The sequence below is a fragment of the Coregonus lavaretus genome, assembly GCF_964263955.1.
Source record: "Coregonus lavaretus genome assembly, contig: HAP1_SCAFFOLD_2624, whole genome shotgun sequence".
Taxonomy (NCBI): Eukaryota; Metazoa; Chordata; class Actinopteri; order Salmoniformes; family Salmonidae; genus Coregonus; species Coregonus lavaretus.
The window spans coordinates 20,878-33,312 of record NW_028164922.1 but is presented as its reverse complement, the minus strand read 5'-3'; the positions used below and the strand labels follow the sequence as shown (position 1 = coordinate 33,312).

The following is a 12,435-nucleotide window of genomic DNA, read 5'->3' as shown; positions in this document are numbered from 1 at the left end:
AACTAGAAGCCAGGCTTACTTAGGTTGTTTGTTCGATCTCAGCCTACCACTAATGTCAATATTTTTCATCATCATCATCATCATCATCAATGAAATACATAGGCTACCTTACTACAGTAAAACAAGTCTTCCATAGTCTATGTCACCTCAGTAACAAAGTTCCAAAAAAGAAATGAGGGTTCAAGAAAACATCTCTCTTCAATGGCCTTAGCTATTAGCCATATGATCAACAAGGTCAAATGCAGCACTAAAATCAAGAAGCAGCTCATCCACAAGTTTATCTTGGTCAAGTGACCTGAGCCATTGATCGATTAAATCAACCAGAGCTGTTGCAGTCGAGTGATCCTTACGGTATCTTTACGGTACGCATGCTCACAGAGGGATACAATAAGCTGGATGTGTAATTATATAGGCCCAAAAAATGTAATTGAAGAGTAGGTGTCATTGATGTTTAGCATTTTAGTTTAATAAATTATTAAATAAGGAAATCAATATCAGCTGACTATAGAACAGTATTTGTAGACCTGCCAACAGCGCCCATTGTTTAAAAATATGTTTGAACATTTTCTTATCCATGTCTTTCCAGTTGATATAACCAAACAGACAACCTTTGTTGCTCAAGAGCGTCACACATTCCTCCTTTCATTCTCTATAATATTCCCCTCCATCACATTCCTCTATCATATTCCCTCTATCATATTCCCTCTATTATATTCCTCTCCATCATATTCCACTACATCATAATACTCGCTATCATATTACCTCTATCATGTTCCTCTTTATTTATACAGGGAATCCCAATTGAGACCAGTGTCTCTTTTTCAATGGTGCCCTGTGTTATATCAATTAACAATCCAAACAGCTTAAACAGATACAATTACATACAGAGCAGAAAATATATAGAGCAAAATTATTAGACTTGAACACATACATTTCACAATGAACAGGTCTTGTATTTAACCAGTTGAGCTGACAACCATTTTGCACTGTTTCACTAGGGCTTTAGTCATCAATCTAGCAAGAGGGCAATATTTTATTAATGTAGTGGTGTCCCTCCCCCAGGAAGCTATGACCTTTAGATTTCACCTGGAATTGTTCATTTATGTCTGAGAAAAAAAATAACTTTTCAAACCATATGATCTAGTACACAAGAAAAGTATAATACAACCTTCTTTACTACTTTGCCAAACATTTCATGACATTAGTGATAGTCAAAATCTGTAAAATGTGTGAATGTCTAAATTAACATTTGGGCCATTTAACCAGTGTGCATCCCGCCTATAGACAATGGGAGAAGGGCTATGTTAAGGTCTCGATTTTGTCGTTCTGAACGAATGTTTGACTTCCACACAAAATTACTTCTTGACTTATTTTAGGTTTAAGGAAGTGTGTAGGTCGCATTCTTTATAGTAGATCTATGAAAGTTATGTATTTAGCTCTGCCTGCTCGAGGCAAATGCAGTGATTGCTTTGCCATGTCTGTGCCGTGAAGCAGTCAAGCTGGATAAATGTTTTTCCTGGAATGCCCCTTTGACTTAACGTTGCAGTTAAGTGATATAAATGGATGTAATGATGCAGCCGACCACCAGAGGGAGGCAAATACAAGTTTATTCGACAGAGGACGTTTACGTGGTTATAGGAAGGTCCGGATGGATGTCTTCTGAAATATAAAACGGTGGGAAATCAATCAAATAAGTCATGTAAACATTTACATATTTTTTAAAGAAATTCTAGCGCCCGATTTCGGGGACTGTCAGCCTAAGAGGTTTTAAGTCTTAAAGTGATCTAATGAAACAAATCCTCTCTGTCACATTCCTCTCAATATATTCCCTCTATCATATTCCCCTCTATCCTAATCCCTCTATCATATTCCTCTCTATCATATTCCTCTCCACCCACTCCTCCTCCTTCCTCCTCTCCCTCATCTCAGTGCAGCCCCTCTCCATCCACTAGAGCAGGAAGTCTCTGGACTCAGTGAGGTCCAGCTCAGACTGAAGAGAGGCCGTTTTAACTCTCTTCTCCTTTAGCTGTTCCTCCAGCCTGGCAAGTACTATCTCCTTGTCAACCAAGCAACCTGATCTGGACTTTGAGATGATCTGACGTCTCTTTTGCTTGAGACATTTCTCTTTGCTGCTCATCTCTTGAGTATTCCAGCACACTAATGTCCTTCTTGAAGTAGCATAAATCTGAGGCTACCTCTTTTTTCAGATCCTCATGTGCTTCTCTTATAGGTTTGAATGTGTGTCCTCTGTCGTCTCACCCATCTCTGCAGATCACAGAGATCAGCTTACTGTCCGTCTCACAGAACAGCTTCAGAGCCTCTCCATGTTCACGACATTCATCTCTCTACTGTTTCCTCTCTCGGCTGTAGCTCTCTGTCTTTTAGCATTTTCCTCCAATTTCAGCTGGTAGGCCACGTTCCTGATCAGTCTGTTGATCTGGAAGATTCTGTCTCTGACCAGAGCCCTGCCCACTTGACAGAGTTGGTGTCCAGCATTCAGGCTGTCTTGGAGGCAGCTCTTGCAGAAGGTGTGCTGATAGCTTAGAGACACAGGCTCAGTGTAGATGTCTGTGCAGATGGAACAGCACAGGTGGTCTGCCAGGTCGGAGGAAGCTGTGGCCATTATGACTGTGCTCATGCTCAGTGTGTGAGAGACAAAAAGGCAGTGTCCGAATACCCATATTAGAGTACAAAATAGTATATAAAAACATTTAGTTTTTTAGTATGTGAAATTTAGAATCTATGCCGCGTTGACATGCTAGTCGGACCTAGGAAACTCTGAAATGTCCGACTTGTTGATTCGTTGAATACGGCACGTTTATAACTACAACCAGTAAGCAAGTCTGAAATGTCCGGGTTTCCAAGTTCCGACTAGCACATGAACGCTGCAATAGTACTAAGAATGCATCATCTAATGCGCGATTGCATTGACTCCCGTCATTCGTTCATTTCGGTACAGCGCATCAATTTATCTGACTATCAGCTGTTGCCAAACAAGTGAGTCAGAAAAGAAGAGTGAATTATACTAGATCAAAGGCGAAATTAGTATGCAGTTTAAGTAAGTATTACGCTAGAATGGATATTCAGACACAGCCAGTAACAGGTCTGTCTTGGAAAATACATGTATGTTCTTGAAGTATGCAGTCAAATTAACATTAGCTTTAAAGCCCTCATGAAGAATACTGAGAGACTTATTGTAAAGGTAGAGACATGTGACTATCATAAAGCAAGACAGACTAAAGTTCAGTGTCAGTGACAACTTTCAGTGTGGGTGTAGGGAAAAAGCTAAAACACAAGTGAATAAAGGATGGGTTTTATTATACATACAGTATAAATAGGAAATGTCTAATAAACTAATTATTCCAACTAATTATTTGGATTGGAGATGACTGCTTTAGACTGTTGATGCACACATTGAGGTCAGCAATCACCAAATAAGTGTCCAGCTTGCTCTAGTGGTTATTACAAGTAACTACACATATCACACCACAACAGCTAACATAGTGTCTCACTCCCTCTCCCCCTCTCCTCCTCTCCCCCTTGTCTCCTCTGTTTTTCCTCTATTCCTCCTCCTCTCCTCCTCGCCCTCTCAGCGGCTCCAGCTGGATAGAGTGACAGCGAGGTGACCTCCTGCCTCTCTCACTGGAGGGCGGGAGAGGGGGAACAAAGGAGGAAGAGAAGGAGGAGGTGGAGAGAAAGAGAGTAGGAATGGAAGAGGATGTGGAGAGGGGTAGAGGAGGCAGAAAGCCTGGTCTAAGTATTGCTTTAAAGGGAAGGGGGAGTAGGAGAGCGCGCGAGAGATGGGGGGGAAGTGGGAGAAAGAGGGGAGGAGGGGGAGGATGGGGAGGAGGGGAAGGGCAGCTGTGTCCGACACACCATACTTACACCTGCAACAGGTAGGCCAGGGGGCGGGACCTGTAGGTGAGACTAATAACATGATAAGGGGGGCAGGTGAAGAAGGGGTGGAGCTGGAGTCAAGGAGGGGAGGGCTGTTCCTACGAGCCCCCTGCCAGCGAGACGGGGAGCAGGGAGGAAGTCTGTCCACGGAGCATTTCTGGGTCATTGGGTCGCCTCCAATGAGATTAGATCCCCCTCTACAATGTAAAGCAATTTGAGTACTGGGGGGTTCTCTGTATAAATCCAAGGTGAAACCTCCAGGGGCTAGCCTTCTCTCAGGGTAGAGTCTGCTCTGGGCTGCCTGGGAAAGGTGCTCCTCTGTAGGAAAGAGGAGAGAACAAGAGCCCCCATAAGAGATCTCCTTATGGTAGTGATGGATAGATCAACTCTCCTTGTCATCTTCCACTTCTTCCTCTTCCTCTTGCTCGGCCTTCTCCCTCCTTTCCTTCTTACAGTCGTGATGGAGAGATCCCTTTTTCTCCCTTTCCTCCTTCCTCTCTTCCCTCTTTCTCTTCCTCTACTTTTTTTTTATTTTTTTTTATTTCACCTTTATTTAACCAGGTAAGCCAGTTGAGAACAGGTTCTCATTTACAACTGCGACCTGGCCAAGATAAAGCAAAGTAGTGCAATAAAAACAACACAGAGTTACATATGGGGTAAAAAAAACATAAAGTCAGAAATACAACAGAAAATATATATACAGTGTGTGCAAATGTAGCAAGTTATGGAGGTAAGGCAATAAATAGGCTATAGTGCAGAATAATTACAATAGTATTAACACTGTAATGCTAGATGTGCAAGAGATGATGTGCAAATAGAGATACCTACCTCTCCCTCCTTCCCTCTTGGTAAACCTTGTTTAGTCAAGCCAGACTGTGGATAGCTAGCCATGGTTCAGACCACTGTCGCTGTATGGGAGGGGGGATACAGGACTGGTCCACTGGACTCAGCTCACATGGGGAGAACCTGCTGCTGCCACTCCCCCTCTTACCTGGGATGAGATCACGTTTGGAGGAAACCTGGCACCATCCCTACGGTGAAGCATGGTGGTGGCAGCATCATGCTGTGGGGAGGATTTTCAGGGACAGGGACTGGGAACACGCCCCATTCACATCGACAGGGCTGTAGTGGAGCGGGTTGAGAGTTTGAAGTTCCTTGGTGTCCACATCACCAACAAACTATCATGGTCCAAACACACCAAGACAGTCGTGAAGAGGGCACGACAACGCCTTTTCCACCTCAGGAGACTGAAAAGATTTGACATTGGTCCCAAGATCCTCAAAAAGTTATTCAGCTGCACCATCGAGAGCATCCTGACCGGTTGCATCACCGCCTGGTATGGCAACTGCTCGGCATCCGACCGTAAGGCGCTACAGAGGGTAGTGCGTACGGCCCAGTACATCACTGGGGCCAAGCTTCCTGCCATCCAGGACCTATATACTAGGCGGTGTCAGAAGGGAGGCCCAAAAAATTGTCAAAGACTCCAGTCACCCAAGTCATAGACTGTTCTCTCTGCTACCGCACAGCAAGCGGTACCAGAGTGCCAAGTCTAGGTCCAAAAGGCTCCTTAACAGCTTCTACCCCCAAGCCACAAGACTGCTGAACAATTAATCAAATGGCCACCCAGACTATTTACATTGACACCTCCCCCTTTTGTTTTTACACTGCTGCTACTCGCTGTTTATTATCTATGCATAGTTACTGTACCCCTACCTACATGTACAAATTACCTCAACTAACCTGTACCCCCACACATTGACTCGGTACCGGTACCCCTTGTATATAGCCTCGTTATTATTTTATTGTGTTAATTTTTATTATTTTTTTTACTTTAGTGTATTTAGTAAATATTTTCTTAACTCTATTTCTTGAACTGCATTGTTGGTTAAGGGCTTGTAAGTAAGCATTTCACGGTAAGGTCTACACCTGTTGTATTCGGCACATGACAAATACAATTTGATTTGATTTGATTTGGAGACTAGTCAGGATCAATGGAAAGATGAACAGAGCAATTTACAGAGAAATCATTGATGAAAACCTGCTCCAGAGCGCTCAGGACCTCAGACTGGGGCTAAGGTTCACCTTCCAACAGGACAACGACCCTAAGCACACAGCCAAGACAACGCAGGAGTGGCTTCGGGACAAGTCTCTGAATGTCCTTGAGTGGCCCAGCCAGAAACCGGACTTGAACCCGATCTAACATCTCTGGAGAGACCTGAAAATAGCTGTGCAGCGACACACCCTATCCAACCTGACAGAGCTTGAGAGGATCTGCAGAGAAGAATGGGAGAAACTCCTCAAATACAGGTGTGCCAAGCTTGTCGCGTCATACCCAAGAAGACTCGAGGCTGTAATCGCTGCCAAAGGTGCTTCAACAAAGTACTGAGTAAAGGGTCTGAATACTTATGTAAATGTAATATTTCAATTTGTTATTTTTAATACATTTATAAAAAAGTCTAAAAACCTGTTCTCATTTTGTCATTATGGGGTATTGTGTGTAGATTGATGAGGAAAAAAAACAATTTAATCAATTTTAGAATAAGACAAAGTGTGGAAAAAGTCAAGGGGTCTGAATACTTTACAAATGCACTCAATTAGGTTTTGTTCAAAATAATTTATAGGGCAGCCAATAATTGTGACACGCATGTTTTTGAATAACATAATGATATCTTGATGACGATTATTTTTCTATTTCAACAATTTTTACTCAATTAAAGGGTAGTTTCATATGATCTTTTGAGTAAGATCAAGCCAATAGACCACAATGACATGTTTTCACAGCCTTTTTTGTTCATATCTTTCTAGTTCTATATATCATATATTTCTAATTCTATGTATCATATCTTTCTAGTTCTATGTATCATATATTTCTAGTTCTATATATCATATCTTTCTGGTTCTATGTATCATATCTTTCTGGTTCTATGTATCATATCTTTCTAGTTATATGTATCATATCTTTCTAGTTCTATGTATCATATCTTTCTAGTTCTATGTATCATATCTTTCTAGTTCTATGTATCATATCTTTCTAGTTCTATGTATCATATCTTTCTAGTTATATGTATCATATCATTTCATAACATAACTTTGTCCTATTTCTATGTATATTTTGTATTACCATTGACACCAATGTGTTGATATAGCATTTTCTTTTGAAATGATTTTTCTTTGTCTCGCTGTGACAATGTACTCGCCACATCCTGGTTCTGTCATCAGAACTCGTCACATTCAGAGAGTTGAACCTATTTCCTGTACATCTCTCTGACACACACACGTTTTCTCTACACACTCTCTCACACACACATTCTCTTTCTCTACAGACACTTTCTCTCTCTCTACACACACGCTTTCTCCATCTCACACTCACACTCTCTACGTCCACACTTGCTGTCTGCTAAATAACCGTGTCAGGAATATCATCTATCATGGTGGGCTACTGTCCCATCTGGGGGAAACCCGTCTACTTTGGTGAGTGCAATGTGTGGGAGTGTATGTGTGGGAGTGTGTGTGTGTGTGTGTGTGTGTGTGTGTGTTTGCAGTGTCATACAGTGGGTCAGAGATGCCATAGAATTATGGAATAGTTACAGGTTTCTGAGAGGCATCGCTCACAAATATTTTCTAGCCTCAATCGTTATACCTTTCCTATTGTGTGCGTGTGTCTGTGTGTCTGTGTGTCTGTGTGTCTGTGTGCGTGTGTGTGTGTGTGTGTCTCCATGCTCTGAACAGTCTGTCATGACTCACACACAGACAACAGGAAGTGGCTTCTCTGAGGGAGCAGACTGTTCTCTAACACACCGGCTATGCTCCAACACTCTAACCTGGTGTCCTTTCCTTTCTAACTGGCCTTCTTTTCATCCCGGGATAAGTTCCAACACCCTAAACTGGTCTCTTTTCCTTGACTGGCTGGGTTCCAATAGTCTAACCTGGCTTCCTTTCCTTCAGAGGCTGGGTTCCAATAGTCTAACCTGGCTTCCTTTCCTTCAGAGGCTGGGTTCCAATAGTCTAACCTGGCTTCCTTTCCTGCAGAGGGTGGGTTCCTATAGTCTAACCTGGCTTCCTTTCCTACAGAGGCTGGGTTCCAATAGTCTAACCTGGCTTCCTTTCCTGCAGAGGCTGGGTTCCAATAGTCTAACCTGGCTTCCTTTCCTTCAGAGGCTGGGTTCCAATAGTCTAACCTGGCTTCCATTCACCTGGCCTCCTTTCCTTTCCTGTGTCTTAAGTCCTCAGTTGATATGAGGCAGCAGACTGTTGTCTCACATTCCGGCTTTGTTCAAATACTAACTTGGCTTCCTTTCCTTTAGGGACTTGCATTATTTGCATGTGTCCGGTACAGGAACTAGGGTTGCAAATTAAAGACATATTATTGGATAGTTTCTATGTTTACCAGTAAACTACCAGAATTTTGGTAACATTTAAGTTTTGGGGGGAATTTTATCAAATGACATCTAGTTGTCTTTTTGGGTACTTCAGATTATCACATGAGTCTGTAATGATCTCTGGCCCTCTGTGTGGCCTTATCACATGAGTCTGTAATGATCTCTGGCCCTCTGTGTGATCTTATCACATGAGTCTGTAATGATCTCTGGCCCTCTGTGTGGCCTTATCACATGAGTCTGTAATGATCTCTGGCCCTCTGTGTGGTCTTATCACATGAGTCTGTAATTATCTCTGGTCCTCTGTGTGGCCTTATCACATGAGTCTGTAATGATCTCTGGCCCTCTGTGTGGCCTTATCACATGAGTCTGTAATGATCTCTGGCCCTCTGTGTGACCTTATCACATGAGTCTGTAATGATCTCTGGTCCTCTGTGTGGCCTTATCACATGAGTCTGTAATTATCTCTGTCCCTCTGTGTGGCCTTATCATATGAGTCTGTAATTATCTCTGGTCCTCTGTGTGGCCTTATCACATGAGTCTGTAATTATCTCTGGTCCTCTGTGTGGCCTTATCACATGAGTCTGTAATTATCTCTGGCCCTCTGTGTGGCCTTATCACATGAGTCTGTAATTATCTCTGTCCCTCTGTGTGGCCTTATCACATGAGTCTGTAATTATCTCTGGTCCTCTGTGTGGTCTTATCACATGAGTCTGTAATGATCTCTGTCCCTCTGTGTGGCCTTATCATATGTTAAATATATACAATAATTAAATAAGATGGTTTAAAATATATATATATATATATATATATATATAATACAAAGCTGTAAAACATTATCCTTAATATAAACCATGAACTTAGTAAATAGCATTGGTGTTTAATATGAGGGTTTCAGCATGAAACATACTTTATATATCTTTTTTTACACACTTGTATTTATTTGACTGTCAATATGTCTTTGTTGTAAATGTGTTGCCGCCAAATTGGTGGCAGTTGTGAAAAAAGTAAATAGTTGTCAGAGTTGCAGAATTAATTTAATATAATGCCATTGTTGATTAGATGCTTTTTTCATTAATTAGGCTATTTTCTTTTGAAAATGCATGGACAATATGGACACAGACACACTATATAGGAATACCTTAAAAAAAAGTTACTCAAGTATACATTTCCAAAGTTACCATAGAACATCCCAGTAACTTTGGTAAATTACCGCTAGCTTAGCAACTCTAACAGGAGCCTAACAGGTAACTCTCCAGTCACAGTGCAGATCTCTCTCTGAATGGCAGACACCATTTGACCTCTAACCCCTGCTATCCTCTAAACCCATTGGTTCATGACAGACATTTGACCTTTAACCCTTGGTATCCTTGAACCACATTGGTCCATGACAGACATTTAACCTCTAACCCTTGGTATCCTTGAACCCCATTGGTCCAGGTGAGAAGAAGAGGTCGTTGGGGCGTGACTACCACCCTCTGTGTCTGAAGTGCCAACAGTGTCAGAGACAGTTGACCCCAGGACAACATGCAGAGGTATGGAGAGAGAGAGAGAGAGGGGAGAGGATGAGGGAGAGAAGGGGGAGGGAGGAATGGGAGCTGAGAGGGAGGGGGGAGAGAGGGGGAAAGATAGTCCCAAAAGTGTCAGAGACTGTTGACCCCAGGACAACATGCAGAGGTATGGAGAGAGAGAGAGAGAGAGAGAGAGAGAGAGAGAGAGAGAGAGGGGTGAGGGAGGGGAGGAGAGGGGGAAAGGTAGTATCAACAGTGTCATAGACAGCTGACCCCAGGACAACATGCTGAGGTACAAAGACAGGGGGAGGGAGGGAGGGAGGGAGGGAGGGAGGGAGATAGTATCAACAGGGAGGGAGGGAGAGAGGGAGGGAGGTATAACGTGGAGGGGGAGATGTAGGAGGGAGAGGAGGAAGTGAAGGGGGAGAGAGAGTAAGTATCTATCTATCTATCTATCTATCTATCTATCTATCTATCTATCTATCTATCTATCTATCTATCTATCTATCTATCTATCTATCTATCTATCTATCTATCTATCTATCTATCTATCTATCTATCTATCTATCTATCTATCTATCTATCTATCTATCTATCTATCTATCTATCTATCTATCTATCTATCTATCTATCTATCTATCTATCTATCTATCTATCTATCTATCTATCTATCTATCTGTGTATATTTATGTATCTAATGAACTAAGATGTTTTCTGTGCATTGTGTTTCAGCATGATGAGAAGCCCTACTGCACTAACTGTTACATGAAGACATTCGGTCCCAGAGGTAGCTACTCCCTGGTGATGTACTGTACCAAATGGCAGCCTATTCCCATAAATATGGTGTATACAGTAAGCCTCTCATGTATCTCTCTCTCTCTCTCTCTCTCTCTCTCTCTCTCTCTCTCTCTCTCTCTCTCTCTCTCTCTCTCTCTCTCTCTCTCTCTCTCTCTCTCTCTCTCTCTCTCAGCAGGTAACAGGAGAATGATGTCATACTGTCACAGCTCAGCCTCCTCTTCCTCTTCCTCCTCCTAGGAACCAGTCTAACCAAAAAAACAACCAAAATACAACCTAATGAAAACTAACAGCCTATCAACAAGGATCTATGTTCAACCAACCTGACATTCAGCCAACAAGCCAATGACTAAACAACTAGGCCCAACATTCAACCAACCAACCAATGTTCGACCAACCAAGAAATAACCAATAGACAACCAACCTGACATTTAATTAACTACTATCCAACCAACCTGACATTTAATTAACTACTATCCAAGCAACAGACATCAGTCTCACTCTGAAAGTCCCCCTCTTTCAGTCAATCATAAAACAACTACCTGGACCACAACTTTGTGCTCAATGGAGACGGTTGCTCTTCAATAAAACAAAAGCTACTACAGCCGTCTTGTTGCAGTGTGTGAGTTAAACACAGGGTCCCTTTAGGCCTCAACACATCCTTATACTACACATGTACTGGAGTGGACACTCCCTAGCAAGATCATGTCTAGAATACCACCGGAGTTCTGAACACACACACAAACTTACAGAATTGGAGTGTAGCTATGCACCTCTCCCTGTCTCTGTCATCAACCAAAGCCAGAGAAGGAGTATGTGTATGTGTATGTGTGTGTGTGTGTGAGAGAGAGCGAGAGAGAGAGAGAGAGAGAGAGAGAGAGAGAGAGAGAGAGTGAAAAACCACAGTGTGCCATCACAGCTGCAAGATTTGTGACCTGTTGCCACAAGAAAAGGTCAACCAGTGAAGAACAAACACCATTGTGAATACAACCCATATTTATGTTTATTTATTTTCCCATTTGTACTTTAACTATTTGCACATTGTTACAACACTGTATATAGACATAATATGACATTTGAAATGCCTTTATTCTTTTGGAACTTCTGAGTGTAATGTTTACTGTTAATATTTATTGTTTATTTCACTTTTGTTTACTATCTACTTCACTTGCTTTGGCAATGTTAACACACGTTTCCCATGCCAGTAAAGCCCTTAAATTGAAATTGAAATTAGAGAGAGAGAGAGAGAGAGAGAGAGAGAGAGAGAGAGAGAGAGAGAGAGGATAGAGAGAGAGAGGAGCACAGAGAGAGAGAGAGAGAGAGAGAGAGAGAGAGAGAGAGAGAGAGAGAGAGAGAGAGAGAGAGAGAGAGAGAGAGAGAGAGAGAGAGAGAGAGAGAGAGAGAGAGAGAGAGAGAGAGCACAGTCTGCTGGAATGGGCATTTGAGTGAGACAGAGCTGGTACACATGCACACAAACACACACACACTTCCCTGTTCCTTTAGTAGTGGAACACTTCCCCTGTTCCTCTGTTAGTAGTGGAACACACTTCCCCCTGTTCCTCTGTTAGTAGTGGAACACACTTCCCCCTGTTCCTCTGTTAGTAGTGGAACACACTTCCCCCTGTTCCTCTGTTAGTAGTGGAACACACTTCCCCCTGTTCCTCTGTTAGTAGTGGAACACTCTTCCCTGTTCCTCTGTTAGTAGTGGAACACACTTCCCCCTGTTCTCTGTTAGTAGTGAAACACACTTCCCCCTGTTCCTCTGTTAGTAGTGGAACACTTCCCCTGTTCCTCTGTTAGTAGTGGAACACACTTCCCCCTGTTCCTCTGTTAGTAGTAAACCAACACTTCCCCCT

The 12,435-nt window shown here is 42.5% G+C and overlaps 1 protein-coding gene across 1 annotated transcript; it reads left to right on the top strand.

The window, feature by feature from the left end:
* The first annotated feature begins 7,199 nt into the window (after positions 1-7,199).
* LOC311116454 (cysteine-rich protein 1-like) lies at positions 7,200-11,180 on the top strand. The gene is made up of 4 exons (XM_084191537.1): positions 7,200-7,368; positions 9,714-9,808; positions 10,517-10,571; positions 10,755-11,180. The coding sequence occupies exons 1-4, from the start codon at positions 7,326-7,328 to the stop codon at positions 10,817-10,819; spliced, it is 258 nt and encodes an 85-aa protein (XP_084047663.1). The 5' UTR covers positions 7,200-7,325; the 3' UTR covers positions 10,820-11,180.
* Positions 11,181-12,435: the final 1,255 nt, after the last annotated feature.

Coding starts and splice junctions, on each gene's coding strand:
- LOC311116454 (XM_084191537.1), top strand. CDS start 7,326: ATGGTGGGCTACTGTCCCATCTGGGGGAAACCCGTCTACTTTG. Junction 7,369..9,713: donor GGGGAAACCCGTCTACTTTG/GTGAGTGCAATG, acceptor CCATTGGTCCAG/GTGAGAAGAAGAGGTCGTTG. Junction 10,572..10,754: donor GAAGACATTCGGTCCCAGAG/GTAGCTACTCCC, acceptor TCTCTCTCTCAG/CAGGTAACAGGAGAATGATG.